The sequence below is a fragment of the Ailuropoda melanoleuca genome, chromosome 6 (genome assembly GCF_002007445.2).
Source record: "Ailuropoda melanoleuca isolate Jingjing chromosome 6, ASM200744v2, whole genome shotgun sequence".
In the NCBI taxonomy this organism is placed as follows: Eukaryota; Metazoa; Chordata; class Mammalia; order Carnivora; family Ursidae; genus Ailuropoda; species Ailuropoda melanoleuca.
Genome location: NC_048223.1, coordinates 76,507,125 through 76,534,713, shown reverse-complemented (window position 1 = coordinate 76,534,713; position 27,589 = coordinate 76,507,125). Strand labels below are relative to the sequence as shown.

The window sequence follows — 27,589 nt, the reverse complement described above, 5'->3', positions numbered from 1 at the left end:
GCACTCCTGTGCTGCGGCCTTAGAATTGAGTAGTTGTGACAGACTGTATGGCCAGAAAGCCTAAAATGTTGACCATTTGGCCCTTGACAGAAAAAGTTGGCCAATTGCTGACCTAGGCCATTCTGTCTTTCCCTTCCTTTTGTTAAATTTACTGGTTGCGTTAAGAATTGTTGGTGATAGCTATTTCTAAAAAGAACAAAAAGAAAAACGGTTTCCTGATCTTATGTAAAGCCATAAAATTAACTGGCATAAGAAATTGCATTTAATTGCATATAAAATTTATCCCTGTAGTTTATAATATGTATTTCAATAAAATATATTAAGCATCTACCTACAAAATAGAGTATGGTATAATTTTACATCTTTTTCTATTGCCTTATTAGTCTGAGGGCATAGAATGCCAAATAAGAGGGCATATGGTACCGAATTTTGTCCACAGTTCATTGAATCTCTTAAATGCATGTTAATAAATTTTTTTAAAGATTTATTTATTTTAGGGGGGAGGAGGGGCAGAGGGAGAGAGAATCTCAAGCAGACTCCATGTTGAATGGAGCCTGACTCGGGGCTCGATCTCACGATTCTGAGATCACAACCTGAGGTAAAACCAAGAGTTTGGACACTTAACTGACTGTGCCACCCAGGTGCCCTGCATGTTAATAAATTTGTTAATAGTTATTAATTGAAAATATTTCACTTAAGATAATATAAAAACATCAAAAGAAAACATCATGCAAGAGAAAAATCAAAAAGTATTTTTAGTACATACTTACATTGAGGAACTTCCAAATCTCCTATAACTATTCTGTGTTTGAATTGAAATTTCAGGGTATCATTATTATTTACATATTGAAGGAGTCGTTGGATATTTGAGTCATAATTTCAAGCAACTATTTAATTTAAGTTCGTAGTTTGAAATATCATGCAGAACTTTTGATTGTAACGGTCCTATTGCATCCTACACTAGTTGTTTCATTGTAGGAAAGAAATGTGGGAAATGGGGTGAGCTGCTTTCTGAAGGGACAGTGTAGCTTTCAACGTCAGGAGGATGAAGCCCCACGTGGGCCAGGTCAGTCAGCAGTGAAGTGATCTTTCCCAACCCAGGGGCCAGAATCAGAATGAGTCAGTTCTGGGAGTCTAAACCCACAGTATGAGGTTTAAAGAAGTGCCATGTTCTGAGGTGTTGACTGATGTTTTCTCAGAGGGGGAAGTTCCAAAGAGGTGGAACCAGGAGCCAGGAGTCGGGTGTTGGGCGGTTCTAGTCCTCCCAGTCGATGCCGATCGGGCCACCTGTCAGCATCTGGCTCCGTGGACCAGCTACGTCCTCTCCTTCCACGGCCTCACGCCGCATCCGCCGGTGGCAGCCCTGGGCACAGCGGGAATGCTCATCCAGCCGTCCACAGACGAGGACCTGGCAGTGCAGAAACACTTCCTGGAAGGATCACAATGATAATTAACAAAAACAGCGATGACAGCTGCCACCTGTGGGGCCCTTTCCGGAAGCCAGACACTATACCAGATGTTTCATATATAGTGTCTCATTTCATCTAAACAGCAACCCTTTGAGGTAGATGTTGTCATCCCCATTTTACAGATGAGAAACGGAGACTTAGGTTAGAGAACTTGCCCAAGATTGACATTAGTAAATTAGGTGGGCAAACACACTGAGTCACATGGGTGATCTCTCGTAACTTCTGCCTTCGTACAGGGACAGGAGAGACCTTCGAGAAGGGAACACCTAATAACGTTAACATCCTTGCCCTTCACATCACAGTCTGGGAAAAAACATCGGTGCCCACACGCTTCTGTTTAAAATAACAAGTTCTTTGTCCAAGCGTCTTCCTATAAGCTACCTCCCAAAGTACGCTGCCTGCTTGAGGGGGGAGACCAGGATTAGCCCCTCTGGGCTAGTAGTCGTTCTAGAACAGTGATGTAGCAGGAAAGGACATGAATTCACTTAAATGCGGCATAGAAAAGATTGTTGATCTCTTAAACTTCCTTTGGTTTAAATGTTTCAACAACTCTACTGAAAAAAAAACAAAAAATTTTCTACCTTAACAGACTATCTTTAACCTCTGATGTGTATTTTTTAAAAATGTAGCATATTCAATATGCATGTAAATTGGTATGACAAATGATTTTTCCTATCTCCTTTTTCTATATTTCTCATTTTAATAACTGCTTAATATTGCACTAATTGATATGGGTAGCGATGTTTGGGGCTTTTTCTCATTCTGTGTGTAACAATCAATGCTCTGTAACATCCAACAAACCCTGTTTTCTTTTTGGTTGTTTGTTTTTGAGAAACTGTCAGAATTAGAATTTTTAGACAAAAGAATCTGATGTTTTTATGGTTATTACTACATATTACCAGACAACTTTCCAGAAACTATACCCATTTATACTGCCACTGTATGCTTCTCCCTATAACTTTGCAAGCATTGTGATATATAATTTTTATAAATGTAATATGTATAAAATAGTGTCTTATAATTGTTTCATTTTATTTATTTATTTTTTTAAGATTTTATTTATTTGACAAAGAGAGACAGCCAGCAAGAGAGGGAACACAAGCACGGGGAGTGGGAGAGGAAGAAGCAGGCTCCCAGCAGAGGAGCCTGATGTGGGGCTTGATCCCAGAATGCAGGGAGCATGCCTTGAGCCGAAGGCAGACGCTTAACGACTGCGCCACCAGGCGCCCCTATAATTGTTTTAGTTGGCATTTTAAGTACTGTTTTCACTGAACAATTCACTGTTTGTCTTTTCTGTGAATTTTCTGCCCATATCCTTTGCCATATGACTACCACACAGGCTTTTTCAACCATACCTGCCCACAACAGTTTAAAATTATGATCATATAGGGGTGCCTGAATGGCTCAGTCTGTTAGGCATCTGACCTTTGATCTCAGCTCAGTTCTTGATCTCAGGGTTGTGGGTTCGAGCCCCACGTTGGGCATAGAAATGACTTATATAAAATAAAACTTAAAATTAAAAAAAATAATATTATGATCATACGGTATTTTCTTTGAACAAACACAGTGGTTTTATTGGGAGGGAGGGAGATAATTGTGGCATTCATGAAGGTATGAAACTTCTAGATAGCCAATTCTGCCATGTGTTTCATAGAGGTAATGCAGATTCTAACTGTAGGCTCACAGAGAATGTCAACAAATTGGCTCACCAAGAAACGAGGCTCAGGTCTGGGGCTGAGGCGGGGTGGGGGTTGTGGTGTGGGTTACAAGGTAAAAGGTGTTCAGCTCACCTTGTGGTCTTTGCCCACGAACTTGAAGACAGGGACCTGGAAGTGCTTTGCTAGGTGGTCCCGGGACGTGTACTGCTTCACGGAGTCATCTGAAACACAGCTGAAAGCAGGACAGGAGAGCACATAAGACTTGATCGTTTCAACAGGGGTGGAAAAACAATCCTGTCCAATGTGTTTGGTCCAAAGAGACGCTGACTGGGTGGAGGAGGCTGGGCTGCTCTCAAACTTTTTGAGAATGAAGGAAAAATGAAATCCCTCCCTGCAAAGGCATCTTTAGCCCTGGTCATGAATACTGTCTGTCCCCTCTCTCATTCTCTGTATGCACAAACTGGGGACGAGGACCTCTCGATATGTCAATGTATGGAAGCATTAGCAACAGCAACCACATTTCTTTCAAAGATACCTTTTGAAATGAAGATCGCTCTGGAAGGCTGTATTTTCATTTGTAATATGTCACAGGAATTCTGCATTCACCTACTTGATAATTGGTTTGAGAAGGCTTTATTTTAACTGGATTTCATAAACATGTATTGGACACCTAACACACACTAACCCCCAAAGAGGGTTCAAAGGTGAGCAAACCTCAGTTTGCACATCACAGAGCTGCATAAAGATTTAAGTTCTGGAGAGAATAACTGGCGCTACTGAGAAAGTTCAGGCACCTCCAAATTGCTGTACTTTCTCTTTTCCCAAATTTAATGCTAAGGTTTGATAGGGTTTTTGGGTTTTCATCTCAGGTCTACTTTTTAAAAGTGAAACACCTAGGCTCACGCCAGTGTTAGCTGGGTAAAAGAAGTCTTATTGATTCTCAATTTTGAGACCAGGGTTTAGTATTTGATGAACATTTTCTCCTGATAGGCCAGGGATTACACTTGTATCATCTTTCCCACTCTGAATTTTAAAGGAACTTTAAACTCTGGGTGTATTTTCCTTTTACTGGATACCTAATAGTTCTGGTCTACCGGGCCAGGAAATAAAGAAGTGGGGACCAGAAAGAAAAGTCTATGAAACTGGATCCTTTCTTCACATGCTTACAGACCACTTTCTAGTTCATTGCTAAGTGCTTTTTCAGTGCAGTTGAAAAAAATCCAGTAAAATTGTTTAAAAAGAAGGCATTGTGATTTATAATACCCCAGTACCATATTCCCCTGAACTGAAGAGAATCTAAATATATAATGCGGTTTCTGTTATTTCTTGTATTTATGTACTCATTTGCATTTTCCTGAGGTTAATTTATACCATCTTTTGATTATGTTCTATAATAAACACCTATCGCATATCTAATCTGCACAACATGCTCTGCTGGGAGCTGCAGAGGGTACAAAGATGAATAATTGGTCTGTGATGTCAAGGACTTTATAGTCTGTATCTAGACACAAATAGTAACACGATATCAAAATGGCACTTTTCACCTAAGGGCCTCACCATTTTCAATTTAGTTTTACCGAAAAATACCATTGTTTAGCTTTAAAAGGGAAAATGAGGCAGGAAGAGTTGTTACAGGGTAATATATTACATATGGGACCCAGGACAAATTCTGGCTCTTGACTTGGTGTTTGCTAAGATTAGACCATGCTAATTCATCAACTCCAAGTTCATGTGTTAAAAGAAAGTAAGGATGGCATAGAATAATCCAAAATAATCGATTCCAAAATATTGTCCAATATTTCACTTTGGACTTCAATATGTTTCTTTTTCTGGAGATTAACTTTCTCATTCTACTTTGCTGAGGTTTGTATTAAGTTACTTTGCATTCTCCCAGCATACGCCAACTAAAACTGGAGCAAGGTGAATGAGCTGTGTTAAATACCAGGGGAAAATGGCCTGATTTAAATGTAAGCTGAGGACAATGAATAATCAGACCATTTAGAAATGTAAACACACTGTATTATGTTTATTTTAGGACTCTGGACTTGCCTCAAAAGATTATTATAGTAAATGTTCATTCAATAGTTCACTTGACAACTATTTAATGATCCTTACTATAGGCTAGGCATTGAGGAAGAAAGAGAAGGAAGGAAAATTTCTAGCTCGGGCTAGAAGGAATCAAGGAAGGCTCATGGAGGAAAGAAATTCTGCTGAATCTTGAGGGAACAGTGAGACTTAGGCAGGAAGAAAAGGAGAATATTTCTGGCAGAGGAAACAGCAGGTGCGGCAAAGGAAGGCGTAAAAAACATAGAGTCTGGGAATTGCCTTTAGTTCCCTTTGCTGAGAGCAGAAACTGGAGAGGGCAGAGATCAGAGGGTGAGGCATGGTGAGCCATGCTCAGTGCTGGATTTTATCTCGAGGAATTGTCTCACAGACACCATTCCAGCACGCTCCATTATTATGCCAGAGATGGGGCTATTTGCCTGTTTACTAAATAGACCTCTGCTGCTGTGTTTTTGAATTCTTGCCTCTGGCTTTTAAGCATTTTAATTTCTCCTGTAGCATTTTTTTTTTTTTTTAGCTATTTTGTATGTGCTAAGGGCTGGGAAATTAAAAAGCATAGCTTCTTAGAACGGTCTAAAATAAAAAGCATATAGTCCTTAACTGAGCATCTGAATAACGAATATATAAATAAACTTTACAAGCTTTACTGAGATGGTAGATTACATGTTTTTCCAGTGAGTTATGATTATACATGTATTTTTGCAAAAAGTAAATACAGCGTTAGGAAAAGACTCTTGGAATGAGAGAAATGTTCCCTATCCTGATTGTAGTGATGGCTTCATGAATGTATACATCAGAACTTACCAAACTGTAGACTTTCAATGTGTATACTCATTGTATGAGAATGGTATTCCAATGAAGCCCGAAAAAAAAAAAAAAAAAAAAAAAAAAGGAAACCGAATCTATTCCCCCCTAAAAGTAAATCCCTATCTTAATCTCCTTAGCATTAGGTATGTGAGTGAAAAAAAGAAATAAAAGATGACACTTCTACTTTTCACTTCAAAACTTTGTGGAGATAATTTTAAGATGGCAAGAAATCCAAAGAACTACAGACCTCTATGAGACCTATTACTGGCCATCCAAAGCAGCTCAGAATGGTACATTTTCCACCAGTTGGCAAACAGTGAAATTTACCAACCAAAGGAAATCAAGAGTCATCAAAGGTTTTCAGTAAGGATCTGACTGTATATACAGATATATATTTTTCTAACTTTTATCATTTGTTTTCTTTTTGACTGGCTACCCAGGGACTCTTGGAGCTGAGATTTGAGAGTTGGGATTCAGGGGGCTGTCACAAGGCTGTTTTCACTGTCCAGGTGAAAGATAAGGGCTAGAATTAAGACAGAGTAGAACAGAGAGAACAAGTCTGGGGGTGCTGCTACTTCTACAAAAGCCTCTTGGTTGATCCCGGTGCGCTTCAGGGTTGAACATCACTGTGCAAGAGATTGACAGCAGCAGGTGGAGGATGCCTGTGGTGAGAGATCCAGCAGATAAAAACTAAGTAGACATTTCAGAGTCCATGAGGCCAATTAGCAAAGGGCATGGCTCAGGTGGTGCTCTTATTAGACCACCTCCCTCTCACTGAGCTGCAGGTCCTGACCCTACCTGAGCTATGTCCACCTGACATTGAGAACAAGGAAGAAACTGACAAGGTTCTACCGTGAGTTTGGGGCTTGTGTGTAATTTTCCCGGGATTGTAAACAATGGGTGTGGCAACTGCTTGGCTTCCAATGGTCCCATGAGACACACACAGTTCTCAATCCAGGGATCCTTAGGAAATAAGGAAATCTCTTTTGTATAAAACAAGCAAACAAAAACCAAATTTTACTTGATCTTTCTTCTCCTAAAACCTTCCAAGTATTTCTCTCTCCTTAACTACCAAGCTTCCTAAAAGAGGAGTCTACATTTGGTGCTTTTTCTTCCTTATCCCCTTGTACTTATCAGCCTTCCCCCACCCCCAACACTCACGCTCTACCCTCTCTTTGAGCAGTTTAATCAATCCTATGTTTCAAATAGAAACAAGGATGATTCTTGGTCCTTTATCTCTAGTCCTGACCTTGTTCCTGGGTCTGATACACATTTCCAACTGCCCACTGAACTTCTCTTCCCATGTATCCTGTGGGCATTTACAATTCAATAGTATTATTTGGAATTATCATATTCAATATTTCACTTCAAATCTGCTTTTCTACTTATAGCCCTCCATCCGGGTTAACGGCATCTAGTCAGTCATCTGTGCTAGACCCCTTGCAATCATTCTCCATTCCCCGTTCCTTCACCAGTTTTTACCTCCCATGTCAATATGGTTTCTCAAACCAATTAAGAGCTCACAAAAGTGCCCTGTTGTTTTAGGAAATGACTGAGAATGCTTGTGCACTTAGAAATCGGATGTGAACTGGGGATAATAAATCGTGTAAGCGGAATAATTACCCATCCTGGATGAGGTAGTACTTCAAGATCTCGTCAATCTTGGAGGTGGGGGTGGCAAAGCAGCTCTCCACCAGGCTTTCTAAGCCATTCACGTGCACCACAGGCTCAATGCCAAAGTACAGGGAGTCTCGAAGCTTGAGGGTGGGCAAAGCTTCCCGGTAAGGCTCTTCAAACTCATTGTCCTTGAAGATCTCCAGAGTGAATGGGAAGATCCCGTGACTGCGGCTCATGATTTCCAGTGGGGAATTTCGAAGGTGGGGAACATATCCTTCTGAAATGGTGTACAGGCGTGGAAACTCGCAGGTCACTGGGATCAGCACTTTGCTGGTTCGGATGATGATGTCCCCGCTGCTCCCTGGGGTCTGCTTGGGTAGACCTGTCACAAGGTTGCTTGCCACAATCTTGTCATTTACCACCTGAGCCAGGCCAGGGCCAGGAGAGGAAAAAGACGTTATGTCTATTTTTCCAGAGTTCCCCACCTCACCCTATCCCTCCCTCCCACCCCAGCCCCCACCGCATCCCACTCTTGACTGTAACATTCTCCACACTTCTATCTATATCCAAACAATTAGAGATTTGGTTGCTGAAGCCTGAAGCCTTTTAAAAAAATCTCTTCTCCTCTTTTTAGCAAGATGTTCTGACTGTTAAGAGTATTATATCTACTTCATGGTCAACCCACACGTTCCTTTGGAGTATTACTCATTAAACCTGAACTATGCAGAATGAGCAAATTCAAAGCTCTGGTATTTTAGGAAAGAATGGCTTCAGTATATTATTTTTTTTTTCTGGAATACTAGACGTGCTGGTCAGGCTGCGGCCTGACCTTGTGCTGAACTCATCCACAGGCAGAGAACTGCAGCTCCCGCATTTGTGCAGATGACTTTCAGCTCTTTATCTCCAGCCTTGTCTGTTCCCCTGGGTGCCAGCTACTCCAACCCACCCCAGGGCATTTCCACTCCATTATCCGCAGACACAACAAACACAATTTGCCTGAATTGGGACCCCTTTCTCCTGAGATATCACTCCCAGTTCTCACCCCAAGTCTAATTAGCTCTCTGGTTTCCTCTTCGTTGGATCCAATAAATCAATGTTTGTTTAATCAAATGGTCGCAAGAACCTCTGCCCTGATCTCCTGGATCCAGGTCCTCTTTTTTTCTAACGGGCTCTACACTTCTGATCTCATCACGACAGCGCCTGCAACCTCACTCTGTGGGATCAAGCCCAAACGTCTCACCCTCGCACACAAGGCAGATCTTTGGAAGCACAGTCCTCCCCCACCTACTTTTCCAGTTTCCTTTTCCAGTATGCATTCCCTGCCAGTCAGTCTGCACTGCCCATTCCCTCAGCAGCAGCCTTAAGTATTCCCATCTCTGACACTGGCTCCCTTGTTTCCCATCTGAAATGGCCTTTCTTTTCCTCTCCGTCTGGATAAGCCTCACGCAGGCTTCCACCCCAGTTCAAGGCCCACTTGTGTTGACTGCTCCAGTGTTGTCCCTTTCTGGACTGTGACAGCACCTGTCTTCTGCATCCCTGTTTCTTGTTTATATTGTGGGTGTGTTGTCATCCTAATCCTACTGTGTATTCTCCCCAAGTTAGGAATCTTGTTGCATACATCCCTCAGGCTCCGGTGCACATTCCTAGATGAAAGTACGAACCTTTTCCCTCGATCTGGTCCAACACTTGACCTCATCTGTTACCTCATACATGAACCTTCATCTAGATCAGTTGCTTTCTTCAAGTAAAAGAATCGGGCAGAGGAGATGCAACCAGCCTCCTGGTGCTGATGCTGGTGCACTCGGGAAAATGTCTGCTCATCGTGGAGAGAGAGGGCTGCCGAAGAACAGGAAGAGCAGAATTCTGCTCACCTCTCTGCGGTCACAGGGCCCGGACCACAGCAGACGTTCCATAATACATGCGCTAAATGAATGGCATATGAGTTTTTGAGCTGCATTCTTTCATGTGGAAAGATCTCATCTATGACAAGCCACACTGCACGCCTCTGTCAACTACCTCCCACATAACTGGTTTTTGGTCATCCCCCAAGTGTCCTTCAGGAAGAACCTACATCAACCACTGTGCCACAGGTCTTGAGGGAGAAGAGGATGTTGACGTGGGTGCCATTGGACACTCCTCGGCAGGAGGTGTTGGTCAGGAAGAGCTCCAGACCGCCAACCAGGTCCCTGGGGATGCTCACTTCAATGGTATTCGACTTGCACAACACGGGGACTGTGACAGAAGGGCGGTACTGTTAGAACCGAGGAATGGGAATTGGGAGAAGGATAAGGAAGGCTTCTAGGAGAAATAATTTTACCCTCACACAACTTGAGCTTTTTGTTCCATCCTCAAGGAAATCTAAGAGACTCAAAACAAGTTGGTGAATAAAACCAGGACTCCTAACTCCCCAGGTTGTGGTAAAAAAAAATGTTCCTCAGGGGCGCCTGGGTAGCGCAGTCGTTAAGCGTCTGCCTCCGGCTCTGGGCGTGATCCCGGCGTTCCAGGATCGAGTCCCACATCGGGCTCCTCCGCTGGAAGCCTGCTTCTTCCTCTCCCACTCCCCTGCTGTGTTCCCTCTCTCACTGGCTGTCTCTCTGTCACATAAATAAATACAATCTTAAAAAAAAAATGCTCCTCAAATGCATTGATCTCTGAATGAGGAAATATTGTTCAAGTTTTGATTCAACATTTATTTCAAAGTATGGATAGCATAGTTCCATATGAAACACCTGAAGGATTAACTTTTAGCACAACCACAATTTATTGGCAATACAGAAAACGTACTGCTTTACTATAGGCTTAAATTACATAACAGCACTGCTTTGACTTTGCCATTAATTAGGTCTCATAAAACAGAGGTAATAAAAACAATGTTAGTGTACTTGGGGAAAAGTTCCAAATTGTCCTTGCATTGTTCAGTAAACCATAAATGCTGACTATAAATTCCACTTTAATTTAATATGAAAAGGATTGCTTTTCTTTAGTGTTCCCGTGTTCACTTTTCCAGGTTCTACACATACCGTGAAAGGAATATTTATGGGCACTGTCAGAAAATATGTGAGGATATGTCATAACAATGACACAGTATAAAGAAATCAAAGGTAGGTGCTCATTAAATATTTGCTAGATGTATGAGTTAAGATTCGGGACATATTCCAGAAAATTAGTTCTCAGAGGATTGTTGATTCTTATATTGTAATTGTAAGGAGAAAAATCAGTTCCTTAAGGCTTTCAGCTTAGTTTCACCACCCAATTATCTTAGAAAAGAGAGGAACTACACCAATGTCTTAGACTTCAAAATTAATTATTAGTTATACTACTAATAATAGAAATTAGGGGGAAAAATTGCAAGTAAAAAGCAAAGGAAACCATATGATCCAGCAATCCCATTTCTGGGTATACATCCAAAAGAACTGTAAGTAGGATCTCAAAGAGATATCTGCACACCCATGTTCATAGCATTATTCACAATATCTGAACCACAGAAGTAACCCAAGTGCCTATCAATGGATGAGTGGCTGAACAAAATGTGGTATATAAATACAATGGAATAGGATTCAGCCTTATGAAGGAAGGAAATCTTGTCATACGCTATAACATGGATGAACCTGGTGGATATTATGCTAAGTGAAATAAGTCAATCGCAAAAACACAAATACCATATGACCCCATTTACATGAGGTGTCTAAAGTAGTCTACTTCATAGAAATAGAAAATAGGATAGTGGTTGCCAAGGCATGGTGGGGAGGGAGGAATGGAGAATTATCGTTTCACGGATATAGAGTTTCAGTTTTACAAGATAAGAAAGTTCTGGAAATCTGTCACATCACAATGTGAATATATGTAACACTACCAAACATACATTTAAAATTGGCTTAGATGGTCAATTTTCTGCTATATGTTTTTTTAACCACAATTTCTTAAAAAGCAAGGAAAATTAACTTTTTGGTAATATTTTCTTAGAGAGCTTCTCTTTTGAATGATCCCAGAGGAAAGATGCAGGGATACACACTGCCGAAGGAGCTGGTGTTCTAAAAGATGAGGATTTTGACACACTAGAGTGAGGAAGGCGGGGAGATTTGCGGGGCGGGGTGGGGAGCAGAGGTTGAGCCCATCCATGTACTACCTTGGCATGTGTGGTTATCCTCAGACAGCACCAAGCCCCGGGGACATTCACACTGATAGCCTTTCTCGGACACGAGGCAAAGGTGGCTGCAGCCACCATTGTTACTGTGACATCCTTCAATGTCTGCAATAAAACCAGAAGAAAAGGACATGATCTTGCAGGCCTCTTCCCGAGGATTCTGGTTCTTGGGATGGCACTTGGCATCAGGGAATACACTCAACTCATTGCAGTATCACCGGGGCCTAACTCAGTCACGGAGTCATGTAGGGAAACCTACGAAAAAATGTTTATTAGATGTGATAGCTGCAAAGAGCAATCTTACAACCTCCAAGTCTCTAACCTCTTCAGCTGGTCACTTTGTAGAATGTCCTTCAATCTGGATTTGTCGGTTTTTCTCACGGTTATGCTACAGTTTTGGGGAGGAAGACCCAAAAGTCATTTCTTAATTGCTATAGCATTCAATGCACCCATTTTGAAATTTTATAGAGTATTACTGATATAAAGGGGACTGACAGAATACAAATGCAACTAGACGAATTAGATGGATCAGTTAGCTATTGCCAGTAGGTTGGATCGCCAGACCCTCTCCTCAAACCTGTAGTAATAATAACACTGGGATGTGTGTCTTGGGCTGACGCACACTATAAAAATGAGGCCTAGACAGCACACTTGGTCTACTCCGCCAAACTCTATGCGACATTCTTCTTTTGAGCCAGTTTTTCAGTTTCCTTTCAAAAAGTTTTGCATTTTTGGGGGGCACCTGGGTGGCTCATTCAGTTAAACGTCCAACTCTTGATCTCAGCTCCAGTCTGGATCTCAGGGTCATGACTTCAAGCCCCGCCCCCCAAAAAATGTAAACAGTTTTGCATTTTCAAAAAGCAAACTCCACCAGATGGACAAGAAAAAAGGACTCAATTGAAACCTAAAGAAACTACCACCTGATTTCATAGTAGATAAAAATTAATGAACTTGTGGGCTCTAGACATTATCTTCTAGGTCAAGGCCATCAAACTCTGGCCTGCTACATGTCCTTGTAAGTTTTCCTGGCACACAGCCACACCCATTCATTCACCTATTGTCTCTGAGGGTTTTCTCACTACAGGGCAGATTTGAATAGTTTCAACAGATTCCATATGATACACAAAGCCTAAAATATCTACTGTTTGGCCTACACAGAAAAAGTTTGCCGCCCCTGTTCTAGGGGTAAGATAAAGAAAGGGAATGCTTTCAATCATCTCAGATGCTCAGGGACAGATGTAAACTGATTTCCAGTTATAGTCAGAATTCTCAGTTCAGTAATAGTAAAAACAAAAAAAAAGTTCTTTGGAACATCAGTAAATTAACTGGGGATGAATCCATTTTTGTGAAACATATAGAGAGTGTAAATTTACAGTGAATTAATCCTTGTAAAACTTAAGAAAGATTAGGCTATTACCTGCTTATAAATCTGGATACTTAAAAATGATGAAAGTATTGCTATGGGTTTTTGAAACAGCTGAAAATGACATGTAGCAATGTAGAAGACAGCATAAAAATATACTATAAAATGTTAAGATCAACATTAATGGGATTTTTTTTTTTCTAAAAGTGATCTTCCTGGGGCACCTGGGTGGCTCAGTCTGTTGAGCATCTGACTCTTGGTTTCGGCTCGGGTTGTGATCTCAGGGTCGTAAGATCAAGTCCCACGTAGGGCTCCACACTCAGTGGGGAGTCTGCTTGGGATTCTCTCTCTTGAGCTCCCTCTGTCCCTCCCTGTGCTCTCTCTCTCTAAAATAAATAAATAAATCTGAAAAATCAATCAACAAGAATTATCTTCCTTAAGTCATTTAATTTCTCTGGGTCTCAATTTCAATATTTGTAAAAGGAAGGAGTTGGAGTAAAAGTTCACTCAGGATATTTCCAGGTCTAAAACTGCAAAGCACAAAATAAGTTGAAATTCTAAGTTGACTTAAAGGATATAAGTCTCTTATGAGGATATTCCAAAATGTTTGAATATATTTGGCAAGTGGGGTTGTGGGTCATTTTAGTTATCTTTTATTTATTCCTCCATATTTTCTTCTATGAACATTCATAATAAAGCAAAACAATAAAAATTACTTAAAAATAAAAAGGTATTTTGTTATTTAAAAAAGAAGGTATAATTATTTTACAGACCAACCAAAGAAACAAATATGTTTGAACTATCAATAAAACTTAAAGGTTTCAGGGGCACCTGAGTGGCTCAGTCGATTGAATGTCTGACTCTTGATTTTGGCTCAGGTCATGATTTCAAGGTTGAGAGATGGAGCCCTGCATGGGGCTCCTCGCTTCATGGGGACGCTGCTTGAGATTTTCTCTCTCCCTCTGCCCCCCACTCCTCCACCCCATGCTCTCTGTCTCTCTCTCTAAAATAAACAAATAAATCTTTAAAAATAAGGGTTTCAATGAATTTAATGCTAAAGTATAACTCGTGTATAAATTTTATCTTCTGTTAAAATACTTTTCAATCATGATTATTAGGTTTTAAAATTATATGAGGATTAACAGTAATACTTCCAATAAAATGTTCATGAATAATTACAAATGTTCCTCTTGAAACATTTCATTAATATTCAAATATGCAAAGATTATTACATAAAATAATTAGGATTTAAGAAAGATTCAGGACATTACCCTTATTCAATAAAATTTAAAGTACATTTAGTCTCATTATAAGGGACAGTAGTTTAATATTCTGGCTAACGGTCCTTCAGTGAATAACGTAAACTTTGTTGCATGGAATAAATTGTGGGAACTAGCCATAAGTTTTCCTTTTGGGGTAGTATTTCATTATATTGAATATAACTAGAATAAAGTGAACTCTTATAAGCAGCATTATACTACAAATTCAATTAGCCTCAGGGACAAATCATATGTCCTCTGTAAATAATAATTAAGTCATTTATCTCTTTATATAATCTGCAAAGAGGTTTTTTTTTTTCTTTTGGTCCCTCAACTCCCAACATCATGAGATTCAGACTTATTTAAGTAGAAATGATGACATTTTAGTTGTGATAATTTGCAAGGACAAATGTGTCTTACAGAAGGGACATTATCTAAATTTTATATCATTGTTACAGTATACAATTTCAACTATTTCACATACATTACAAATTCTTTTTTATTACTTAATCATATAAAATGTACATAGCCTTCCTGCTATTAAAAATAGACAATGTGGGGCCCCTGGTGGCTCACTGGGTTGAGCACCTGACTCTTGGTTTCAGCTCAGGTTGTGATCTCAGGGTCCTGGGATCAGTCCCCGTGTGAAGCTCCATGCTCAGTGCAGAGTCTGCCTGAGACTCTATTCCCCTCCCTCTTCCTCCCCCTCTGCTCCTCCCCCTGCTCATGCTCTCTCTCTCTCTCTCTAAAATAAATAAATAAATAAAATCTTAAAAAAAAAAAGGACGTTACTTATCTCCCCCCACAGTATATCAATCTTCAATAAATGCAAAGCCTAGAGGGGGAATAAAATGGCTTCGTGTGAACCAGTTTCCCAAACTTCCAAGATGGTAAGACTCATCTAATGGAATTTGGTAAAAACACAAAGTTTAAGGCCCATCTCACCCTACTGAACAAAGTTTCCAGGAGAGAGTCCTGGGAAGGGCCAGGTGTGAAAGCATCCAGGTGATTCTTCTTAGTAGGAATGTTCGAGAACCACTGCTATAAACCATTTGTTATGCTACCGTCTCTATTATCTTGCTACTCCAGGGATGCTCCTTGGACCTGCAGCAGAGATGTCGCCTAGAAGTTATTTAGAAATGCACTGTCCTTGCCTGAGCCCAGACTTACTGAATCAGCATCTGCATTTTAAAAAGATCCTAGATGATTTATGGGCACATTAAACTTTGAGAAACACATAATGCCCCATTTTTATTTCCCAAATTAAAATGTGGCTCTCGGAGCACCTGGCTGGCTCAGTCTGTAGATAGCCTGTGACTGTTGATCTCGGGGTTGTGAGTTCAAACAGCACACTGAAGGTAGAGTTTACTTAAAAAAAAAAGTGGCTCTCTGCCTCTTGCAAATGCAACAACTCCCTCCTTTTAAATTTGAAAATAAAATCAACCCTGAATTCTGCCTGCAACATGACTGTCCTCGATGACGGTGAACCCCTTTCGTCTTTTCTTTACACAGCCCAACCTTGACTCTCTTCTAACGCTGGACAGTTTCATGAGCATCAGTCAAAGTATAAGCCAATGGTTTAGTGTAGGCGCTGGATCTGAATCCCTTCTTGCCCATTCTCACCTTCACACGTCTTGCCATCACTTCTTAGCACGCGGCCAACCCCACACTCACAGCGATACGAATTTTTCAGGTTTACACAGATCTCACTGCAGCCACCATTGTTTTGCTCACATTCATTTTCATCTGTAGGAGAGAAACCACGCACTTACACACTGCTGAGCAACTCAAGCCTATCCCGAGCCCCTTAGCAGAATCTTCACATCTTTTCAGAGCCTGTTGATACATCAACTTCTTTGCTATAATCCTTATCATCACTTCCATCAACCTGATGTTCTCAACCAAGTAATTTGTCCACCCGCCCTCCGCGAGAGCAGAAGGCCCTTCTCGTTTGCCAGTTAATTCCCTTCCAAGAGCAAAACTGGGAAAATGAAGTTTTTTTTTTTTTTTGTTACCTGGATTCACCTATTTTATTGTGTTGGTGAACATCACTTTCTACAGTGAGTTCCTGAAGATTTGCTAAATAAAAACAGACTTATAAACCAAATTGTGTTTTAAATACATCAAAGGAACTTACATCATGTAAGTAAATAGCTGATAAAAAATTTGTGTGAGGCAGTCTTCTGTTATAACATGAACAACTGCCCTTGAAATCTATCTTAAATATTGGACTATTCCCCACATTGTACTTAAACCATGATTGCTAATCTTTTTTTTTTTTTAAAGATTTTTTTAATTTCTTTATTTGACAGAGATAGAGACAGCCAGCGAGAGAGGGGACACAAGCAGGGGGAGTGGGAAAGGAAGAAGCAGGCTCATAGAGGAAGAGCCTGATGTGGGGCTATCCCATAACGCCAGGATCACGCCCTGAGCCGAAGGCAGACGCTTAACCACTGTGCCACCCAGGCGCCCCTGCTAATCTTTTTAAAAATATGATGAAGGATATGGACTCTTGCTATTAAAAAATGCATAGCTGAGAACAAATGTTGATCCCCTTCTAGAAAGAAAGGGAAGCTTGGGAACAAATGTATTAGGGTTGGGGTACTGGGGTTTAAACACCCATAGGGTGACAGAAGGCATGGTCTTGGGCCCAGGAGAGGAGATGACCTGCAACCGAAACCCTGCTTAAATCCACGACTCCAGAAAAGATATCTCTAGAATGAAAGAGGGAGTAGAACTTTGCCCCAAGGCCCACGGACGCAGTAAGCAAGCCCTCTCTGAGGCTCCAGGAGAGAGAAAATCCTTTATAAACAACAGAAACCCCAAGTCAGGCCTTGCCATGGTTGAAGTATGAACTTAACTCGAAGCTGAGAAATTGGTATAAAATGTGGCCTGGACCGATGAAGCTTCTGTGATACCTGACAGAAGCATTGGAAAAACCACTCCGTAGTCAGACTTCCACAAAGCAGGTGGTCAGCGTGGTTTCACAGAAACACAATTACAACAGAAGGTGGTTTGCCACAAAACACGACACAGGAGGAAATGATACACTTTGAGAATGACTTGGCAAGATAACAAATGGTCAGCTTTGAACTGGAGATAAGAGAATAATCCTGAAAAATCCATAATGCAAGGATTTTAAAAATTACTAAACAGATGAAAGAAAGGAGAGTAACCAAGATAAAAGAAGTGAGCAAAAAGACAAGGCAGATTTGAAACCAAACAGACATAGAACTTGTAGAAATGGAAAACACAGTGGGTAAGATCAGACTCTTAGTTTGAGCCACTATGGCCCGGAAAGTGGATGGTGACGGAGGTGCTGACAGCTCTCCTGCATGGGGCCACACACTGTCCCGAGCCTGGGCGGTTTACCTTGAGACCATTTTTTTTTTTTTTTTTTAATGTGAGTGAGTAATACACTTGTACTGATTTAAGCCATTGTCATTTGGGAGTTCATTGTCATTTACAGCCTTAGACACTATGTGTCCCAGCCATTCCACTTTTATGGGTATGCTCTAGAGAAAATCTCACACTTGGAGTATCATTTTAAGGTTAATTTTAAGAACAAAAACAATGCTATATATTCTTATGGGTACATACACAAATAATAAAAGCATAAAAACAGGGACCAGAAGAATATACACTAACTTCAAAACAATGATTACTCCTGGAGGGTGAAATAGGAAAATGAAAAAGGAGACGGAGTGAGATGGCTTTATTTCTATTTGCAAAATTTTATTAAAAAGACAAAGGAAGAAAAAAACTAACTATAGTTCAATCTGGGCACACGAGTCATATTATTTTATCATCCTGGCCAAAAATCCTGTTGTATTATTTTCCTTTACTCTTCTCTGACTGAAAAAATTTATGGAATTTAAAATGAAGAATTAAAAGTAAGTTACATTTTTAAAAAAATTAAGGAAAACTGACATATGCACATTATCACAAAATTTTGCCTTTAATTTCAGGGAATTCATGACGTCCCTGAAACTGACAGACAGACCTCAGGCAGCAACTGGGGGTTTCCCCCTGTGCACTGTTAGGCAATGATGTCCAAGATAAGTTGTTAAGCAAGAGATGCGTATGATATGCAACTTTGGTGTAAAAAAAAGGGCAGTAAATAAACATACATATTTGCATTTTTTATATTTGCCTGAAGAAACCCTGAGAGCATACATAAGAAAATAATATAAGAGATTAACTGAGATGGGGTTGGAGAAGGGAGAAATGGAACAAACGGAGGACAGAGAACTAGACATTTCATGGTATACCTTTCACACTGTTTAATTTGGGACCCAACTATCTTACCTAGTCAAAAGTGATATTAAAACAAAAGCTGAAGGGTGCCTGGGTGGCTCAGTCGGTTGAGTGTCCGACTCTTGATTTTGGCTCAGGTCATGATCTCGTGGGTCATGAGATCGAGCCCCACGTTGGGCTCCACACTCTGTGTGGAGTCTGCTTGAGATTCTCTCCCTCTTCCCCTCCTCCCACTTGTGTGGGCATGCTTTCTCTCTCTCTCAAATAAAAAAAATATTTAAAATATATTTTTAAAATATTTTATTTATTTATTTGGCAGAGAGAGAGAGAGCACAAGTAGGGGGAGCAGCAGGGAGAGGGAGAAGCAGGCTTCCTGCTGAGCAGGGAGCCCGATGTGGGGTTTGATCCCAGGACCCTGGGATCATGACCTGAGCCGAAGGCAGACGCTTAACAACTTGAGCCACCCAGGCGCTCCAGATAAATAAAATATTAAAACAAAAACAACAACCAAACAAAAAACCCTCCAAAAGCTGAGTAATGAAACAAAAACTGCCTTAAAATGACGTCAAAGATTTTCCAAGCACACCGTGTGTGTGTGTGTGTGTGTGTGTGTGTGTGTGTGTGTGTGTGTGAGAGAGAGAGAGAGAGACAGAGACAGAGACAGAGACAGAGACAGAGATAGAGATAGATCGAGGTGAGGAGGGAGGTTGGGGAAGATTACAGGAACAATCCTCTCCTGTACAACAAACCTTTTAGCATTAAATCACATAAAGTCCGTCATGTAAGAGCGCTAGCAGCTGCATGGGAAGGTGCAANCAGAGATAGAGATAGATCGCGGTGAGGAGGGAGGTTGGGGAAGATTACAGGAACAATCCTCTCCTGTACCACAAACCTTTTAGCATTAAATCACATAAAGTCCGTCATGTAAGAGCGCTAGCAGCTGCATGGGAAGGTGCAAACTTGCTCCATAGGACGGTCAGTGGGTTCACTAAGGAGGCTGAAGAACAAAAGCTTTTCTAAAATAAGAGCATTTTTATACACCTTTCAACCTAATCCCCATTCCATGCTGACCAGTTACTGTTCTTCTTGAGGACGTGGGTATGCGCCAGTCCTCCTGTCCTCTCTGGATGTGTTTTAAATCTATTTGAGTCCTGGCGCTTGGGTTCAGTTGGTTAAGCGTCTGCCTTCAACTCAGGTCATGATCTCAGGGTCCTGGGATCAAGTCCCGCATCAGGCTCCCTGCTCAGTGGGGAACCTGCTTCTCCCTCTGCCCTTCACTTTGCGCCTCCCACTGCTTGTGCTCTCTCTCTCTCTCTCACAAAAATAAATTTAAAAATCTTTAAAAAAAGAAATCTACTTGAGTCTGAATACAAAAAGTTTCATAATGGGAAAAGGTATGATCTTCAGCCCTGGGTTTTTCAACTCTATTTTCTTCTAATTACAGATAGCAACACGTGTACAAGTAAACAAGTCTAGATTTCCTAGAAAACAATCTGACCCCCCTTTCTTGCTACTCAGAGAAACCAAAATTATGTGAGTGAAGCTGTAGAAGTATGTCCTTAGATAATTCTAGACCAAAGTTATCCAACAGAAATACAAAGCAGGCCACATAAGTTATTNAGCCACATAATTTATTTAAATTTTTCTAGTAGTCACATTAAAAAATTCTAATAATATATTTTATTTAATTAATATGTCTAAAACATTTCATCTCAATGTAAAATCAATACTAAAATTATTGAGAAATTTATAGCACATCTCAATTTGGATGCTAAATTTTCATTGGAAATACTTGCTCAGTATTTAGAGTCATAAAATGTATAGTTGGTTACTCAAGTTGTCCCAAACATTTTCAGTTTTCCAATGACTAAGCCAAGTATCAGTTTATAAATTAAAATTAGATAGAATTAAAATTTGGCTTTTCAGCCATACCAGCCACATTTCAAGAGCTCACAGCCACACATGCTAGGGGCTGCTGTACTGGACAGTGAAATTCCAGATTGTCTCCACCCATGATATAAATTTGGTTTCAGGCTTTAGTCATGACCTAAAAAAGGCAAACACCATTCTAAGTGTTTAGAGACACGAACTAGAAAAGCGACAGAGCTCTGAGTCAGGAAATGTTTGACATGTCCTTTTGATATGAATGGCCTGTTTCCACTTCAAGATGAGTTTCTTACCGAAGCATGTCTGCCTGTCGGGGCCTAGCACAGTCCCTGGAGAGCACGTGCACTCACTGGTGTCCACACAGCTGCCATGGCAGTCCTCGTCGCAGATGTCATAAAAATCTGCGGAAGATGAAGTCAACCTTGCATGAGGGGCAAGGACCAGAGGACACTCTCATTCATGAGAAAGCCTCAGGAGTTCAATCATGAGGTATCAGTTCGTGGACAACGTTGAGAGAGTTCTCATCGTTCAGGGTTTATGTAAGCCAAGGGAAATAGATACTGCCCAGGGACATCTGTCATTTAGATCAATGGTTCCCAACTTCAGATGCACGGGTGATAGTCTCTGCGAACCTAAAACCTCATCAAATATGAGCTATAGATTAAGTAAGTGTTATGCCCTACTCTCCTATGTACTTCTGTTTTTTAAATGTGTACAGATTTTGATGGGATTAATAGTACAAAAATTCATTTAAAAATATTCCTGATCTCAAGTAGTTTTTTCCCATTATACATCATTTTAAAAAATCAATGGATACTAAGCACAATGCTACCCTGCGGATGTCTGATATAGATCTTAAAAAGGGGTTGTCCATACTCAAAAATGTTGGAAATCCATTATTTAGAAAACCCAAATCAACACTTCATTTTCTAATGTTTTGTTTGAATGGAACAAAGACAAAACAAAATAGAACTGATCAGAGTCATAGCTCCTCTCCCTTTCCGATTCTTTAGGACATTTTCAGAAACCCAAGGACAGATCACAGAAATCACCATCTGAAGTTACCTGCAGCCCTAAATCAATGCTATTCAGACTCTGAGATACTACCATCACTGAATTTCATATGGCATTTTCTGATGCCATCTGATGCCTTACAGGGGAGGAAAAAGAGCACAGAGAAGGTACTCACGACCGCAGTAGACATGAAAGCAGACGCGGGGCTTGGTCAGACGATACACATAGTAGCCTCCTGGGCAAGCCTTGACCTCGACCGTGGTGTTCCAGAGGCAGCAGTTTCCACTGAAGCTTGCACAGGCCTGGCGTTGTACGATGCCATCACCTTCTAGAGGGTGGCTGCCATTGAGCCAGACGGGAGCATGGGTTCCACAGTGGTTTTCTGGTATGCAGAAGGTGGGCATGGCATCCCCTGCCATTCCCGTGAAGCGGTACCACTCCCCATCCACATGGTTGTCACAAAGAGGGGGACCTTGAGACTCATCAAATTGATGCTCCGTGTTCCTCCACGGCTCATTCAAACTGATGTAAGCAGAACAAGGATCTAGAGCTGGGAATGAAAAGACACCTCAGAGGCACCTTGTCATGTTTCAAATTACAATGGCGATAGCCTGAGCCCACCTTCTTGGTCTTATATTTTGGCTTTTTCTTTTTCTTTTTTTTTTAAGAAAAAAATACCCGAAAATCTCCCATAGTAGCTGTTTAAGTTTCCTTAAGTTGACGTAAACATATTTTATAAACACCTTTTACATAATTATTTCAAATCTGCTTAAGGTTTAGTGCTACTGTTGGACTAAACTTTTTATCCAGAATAATCATTTGATAGAAGGATAGTTGTTCAGACCAAGGGAAGTTACGATTATAGTCTCCCTGAGCTCTGTAATGGTCAGAAAATATTTTGAATATTGTGTTCACCTAGAGGCTATATTATATGAAAGTATGGACAAACCTGGTGTCCAGAGAAAAGTGACCAGACTTGGAAGGAAGTAAAAAAATTACCAACTGGGGAGGAAGCTGACAACTATAGTTTGGAGAAAAAAAAGACGGATGAGTATGCATCAGTTCTCACAAATCTAGGTATTCTGTTACCAGAGCAAGAACAGACTGCTGGGGGCACCTTTAGTTCAGCTGTAGAGTCATGGGGAGGCCTATTGCAGTGCTGTAAGCTCTTCATCTCTGGTAATTTTCAAAAAGTATTTGGATGGTCATTTGTCAGCAAGACTGTGGATGAAATTTTGCACTACTGGGAGGTTTGTCTTGTTAAGAAGGTATACAGCTCACTCCACTGAAAAGAAAGTGCCTCTGGCATGTGTCTGCTGTTTTGAAATACACAGCATACAGGCAAATTATTATCAGAGATATTCTCAAGGTGAATGTTGGTATATATGCCATAAGCTTATTGAAAATATATGAACTTCGTGTATAAACAATCAGCCATGGCATCACTATCTAAACTAGAGCCAAATTTCTCGAGCATGCATTTTTAGTGCATAAATTGCATGGACAAATATCTCATCAACAATATTTTAATGACTACAGACACCAGTAACCCCAATATTCTCACTGCTTCCCTCAATTTCAGGGAAACAGTGAATTAATGTAGGCAAATTGTCCTTAGGAAGGGTCTATAAAACCAAGAAATTCTAGAAAGGAACACTGGCCAGAGTGCTATCCTTTGTAATGCACGCGAGGCCGACTTACCTGACATTGTAGGTGGGGAACTTACATTAAGGCCCATACATTTTGTAGGCAGAAAATTCAGTTTTAGCAAATACTGCACAGTAATTAGATGTGGGTGGGACATGATCATAAAATGTAAGTTGTCTAGAAAATATTTTGGATTTTCCCAGACTACATTTCAAACTCCAGTTCACTCTCTAAATTCAGTCACATGCAGAGGAGGGTGTAGCCTAGAGCTAATGGCCCCAGAGAGAATATGACAGTTTGGGACAAGAAATAAATAGGCTACTGCATTTTCTGGAAATAACACATTTGCAGGCTGCACATGGCAGGAGCCACTCTCTTTTAAAATGTCCCTGAGATATCCCAGCTGTGCCCTAGACCATATTTGATGTCACTTGAGGGCAGGAAATGTCCTCATCCAGACGTTCTCCCCTCTCGAAAGGGAAAAATGCCCTCATCTGCTCTCCCAGCTGTGGTTCTCTTAAGAAGCAAGGAAGGTTTCCAGGGCAATTTCACAGGTGATTATAAATTCACAGAAATATTTGGTTGATCTCCTTGGCTCTAATTTTATAAGAAATGGTTAGGTACTCAACTTTTAATGGCTTTTGCAGAAATTCCTAAACCTCCCTCAATAACTATTTCATGATTTATTAAGTTTTTCCTTAAATTTAACTGTCATTTCTTGTGCTCTTTGTTAAAAGTTCACTTCCTCTTGTTGAAGGGGACATATGGCCCAAATAGGGGAAATTTACCGACTATTTCCTGTAAAATAAATACATTTTTTAAGTTCCCCACGGAATATTTTTTAACATTAAATAACCCATTCCTCTCCACCCTTTCAAACCTTTAAGAATCTGGCCACTGGTATTCTTGTTTTCAGTCTCTCCGTGGGGAGCCTGGAATTCGGTATTATGCATACTGCGTCCTAAATTGCTCAAGCACACACTCCATAAATGGGAGACCTTCAAAAAGAACAGCCCCGAGGGTTCCTTTCAAAGTTGAGTCCGGGCCAGGCCTGCCAGAGAGCTCCTTGGTCTTTACCAGGATTCCTGCCTGGCGGCCCCTCCCGAGCCCCCGCCCCGGGACGCGCAGACGCCTGCGTGTCCCCAAGGGCCAGCCCCTCGCGGCGGCCAAGTGCGGAGAGCAGACGTCAGGCAGCGTCCCTGCCCTTCCCGTCCAAGTCATCCAGGTGGAGGGGATGCCGCCCCTCGGGCTGGGTCCTGGGTCCGGAAGCTCCCTGTGTTCTTCCTTCCCTCTCCCTCCCTTCTCCCTACTCTCCCTCTTTGCTTCCTGCCTCCTCCCCTCCTCTCCTTTCCTTCCCCTCCTTTTCTCTCACTTCCCCTCTCCTCCCAGGGAAGACCGCCTCCCTGCTCCCCAGCCCCCGAAGTTTTCCCTTTGTCTCGCTTCTGGCATTGAGTCAAACGTCCTAGAAGGGCTGCAAAAAATAAATAACATAAAAAAGATGTGGGATGGGAGATCCTTGATGGGAACAGGAGGGACTAGAGGGAGAGTCAGCAATAAAGACTGGAAAGAAAGGGAAGTGGTAGTTCCCGGTGGTGGGGGGCGATTTTTGCTTAGACAAGTCTTGGCTAGTTATTGGCCGCAGATACAGGGTGATTAAACTTAGTTCAAGACTTTTCTAATAGATTTTTTTTTTAGATCAGTTTTAGATTTAGGGCATACATGAGAAAATAGTACAAAGAGTTTCCATATACTTGGTGCCCAGTTTCCCCTATTATGAAACATCATACTTCGGTGTGGTATCTTTTCCACATTTAATGATCCGGTAGTGATGCATTTTTATTATTAACTCAAGTCCATAGTTTAGATTTCCTTAGTTTTTGCCTGTGTCTTTATTCCAGGATCCCATCCAGGATACCAGATTACCTTAATTTTCACACCTTTTAGGGTTTCAAACCTATTATTAATGTGTACCCTTGAAGGTGCTAGGACAAGACCTGAATTATCGTGAAGAAATAAATCAGGGTCAACTAGACAGAGCTACGCAGAAGTGCCAAGGAGGATAGCTCTGTCCATCTCAACCACCTCTCCCCTCTCTTTCAATTAGAACTTAAATTCTATTGGAAAAAGGAGAAATGTGTTAGTAACTGGAATTGAAACTTTGTTTTGCCTTCTTGGCCATTTTTGCGCCAAGCCTGAGAAGGGAAAGAGTTTAAGATTCACTCAGTCTATGCAAAAGTCATATTTTTCAGATGTCCAGACTGAGAAGTTCAATTTATCCAGATCTGTGCCTTTCATGGGGATAGAGCTTTCATTCAGTGCCTTGTATTCATTAAAGAAAAAAAAAAAAAAGCAACTCTATCCTCAACTCTAAAGATTATATTTTTGCTCTTAAAGTTGGAATTATAGGGGCGTCTGGGTGGCTCAGTCTTCAAGCATCTGCCTTTAGCCCAGGGTGTGATCCCAGGGTCCTGGAATCAAGCACCTCATCGCTCCGTACTCTGCTGGGAGCCTGCTTCTTCCTTCCCACTCTCCCTGCTTGTGTTTCCTCTCTTGCTGGCTGTCTCTCTCTGTCAAATAAATAAATAAAACCTTAAAAAAAAGTTGGAATTATAAAAGTGCCTATAATATAAAGAAGTTGGAATTCTTTTTACACGTACTCCAAGAAATGTTTATCTAGTGGAAACTGTTGGGTATGGCAGATCCATGGAAATTCTGGATGCCCAGGCAAGAGGCTAATTGGAACATGAAACAGAAATTCTTTGAAAATATATGTATTGTAGGTTATCATAGGTTTTCTTACACTATTCTAGAACCAGTATTTAAGATACTGGAAAATAGCTTTTAATCTGGACATAATAGCAAATTCCTACAACAAAAAGTGCATTGTGCCAAGTACTTGACACAAGACTCACCCACTGGTGATGCAGGTGTGATTGTGATGAAGACGCAGGTGAGAAGCAGGAACTGAAGCATCCTTCTGGACCAGCCACCAGAACAGACTGGAAATCCTCTTAATTCTACTTGTCCTTTGTCCCTTTCTTTTTCAAGCACATTTAAAAAAAAGGCAGCTAGGCTCTCCTGAAAAAAGACTTTACAGTACTGGCTGGGGCTTTATCAGAGGAAGAGGATGAGTCGGATAAGGAGTCCATAGCTCTGGCCTTGACCCCAGATAGAAACACTGCTTTACACTGTCAACAGGGTTATTGATATTTTTCTTTGGGGAGGGGGGGAAACCATCACAATCCCTCATCCTCCTATTGTTTTGTCTCAAGAATTCCCTGCAACAAGGCCTCCAGTATCTTATCCAGAAGGGAACTCTAAATGAGGGACATCCCCTCATGTCAAAATCTTGTTTTGTGACTTCTTATTTATTTATTTATAAAGATTTTATTTATTTATTTGACAGAGATAGAGACAGCCAGCGAGAGACGGAACACAAGCAGGGGGAGTGGGAGAGGAAGAAGCAGGTTCATAGCGGAGGAGCCTGATGTGGGGCTCGATCCCACAACGCCGGGATCATGCCCTGAGCTGAAGGCAGACGCTTAACCGCTGTGCCACCCAGGCGCCCCTTTTTTGTGACTTCTAGGAATTAATTTCATGATGTTGCAGCTCCACCATTGCTTACGGAATGAGAAAGGGATAAAGCCAAATTGTTGCAACTGGTCACTAGGAAATGTCTTGGTCAGATGGTAAAGGAGCTTACAATAGCACACGAAAAAGTAGTAAGGAAAGGTGTGGCATGGGCAGACACTGTCCTGAAGCGAGCTCCTAAGTGTGTTCTGCTATGGTCTTTGGTCTCAAAACTTCCTAAAGAAACCAGGTTTAAGTTGCGTTTCTACCAATTCAAGCAGCAATACCTCATGCTTTCATAGTGCCTTTCTTTCTTCCTCAAATTTAAAATGGGTTAATGTTACTTATTTTACTAATTCTCACACTAAGATAGAGGTAGGGGCTTCAATTAGGAATGACTCATTAAATTAACAACACTAAAAAGTGATGCTTACTAGATATTCATTTTTAGACAAAAGAGGCAAAATGAAAGGACCTGTATATTACGTGTCCCCAGACAATAGAATGCCAGCTCCCTGACATTCTATAGTGTGTGGACTCCTGAGAATTGGCAAGCACTCTTACTGAAGATAATGTGAAGGGAAGGACAAAAAGAAGGGTAGGGGGAAAAGTTTTTATTTATTTATTTATTTATTTATTTATTTATTTATTTATCTATCATTTTTTAAAAGGAGGACACGTCCAACATGGGGCTTGAACTCCTGACCTGAGATCAAGTCACATGCTCTACCGACTAAGCCAGCCAGGTGCCCCAAAAGTTTTTTAAAAAATACTTTATTAAAGGAAGATCTGAATGAAACCAAAATTTCTCTCTCCTAATCTTATCTGGACTT

At 41.0% G+C, this 27,589-nt stretch overlaps 1 protein-coding gene across 2 annotated transcripts; it reads right to left on the bottom strand.

Annotated features, from left to right (window-relative positions):
- Window positions 1-508: 508 nt before the first annotated feature.
- Window positions 509-26,207, bottom strand: OIT3 (oncoprotein induced transcript 3). 2 transcript variants are annotated; one of them, XM_034662670.1, is made up of 9 exons: window positions 26,099-26,207; window positions 21,715-22,089; window positions 20,819-20,926; window positions 16,005-16,127; window positions 11,742-11,864; window positions 9,687-9,847; window positions 7,622-8,037; window positions 3,260-3,359; window positions 509-1,429 (listed from the first exon to the last, which is right to left on the bottom strand). In XM_034662670.1, exons 1-9 carry the CDS (start codon window positions 26,157-26,159, stop codon window positions 1,256-1,258), a joined length of 1,641 nt encoding a protein of 546 aa, XP_034518561.1. In that variant the 5' UTR covers window positions 26,160-26,207; the 3' UTR covers window positions 509-1,255. The 2 variants fall into 2 exon arrangements, with proteins under 2 accessions (XP_034518561.1, XP_011224757.1); XM_011226455.3 differs by lacking the exon at window positions 26,099-26,207 and adding an exon at window positions 24,067-24,450.
- Between the last annotated feature and the right edge of the window lie 1,382 nt (window positions 26,208-27,589).

What these genes read in the sequence shown, in the direction of transcription:
- OIT3 (XM_011226455.3), bottom strand. Translation starts at nt 24,139, where the DNA reads ATGCATAATACCGAATTCCAGGCTCCCCACGGAGAGACTGAAAACAAG. An exon ending in CGACAGGCAGACATGCTTCG is followed by an intron (nt 16,128 to 20,818) that starts GTAAGAAACTCA and finishes TCTCTCCTACAG; the next exon opens with ATGAAAATGAATGTGAGCAA. An exon ending in GGATAACCACACATGCCAAG is followed by an intron (nt 9,848 to 11,741) that starts GTAGTACATGGA and finishes CTTCTGTCACAG; the next exon opens with TCCCCGTGTTGTGCAAGTCG.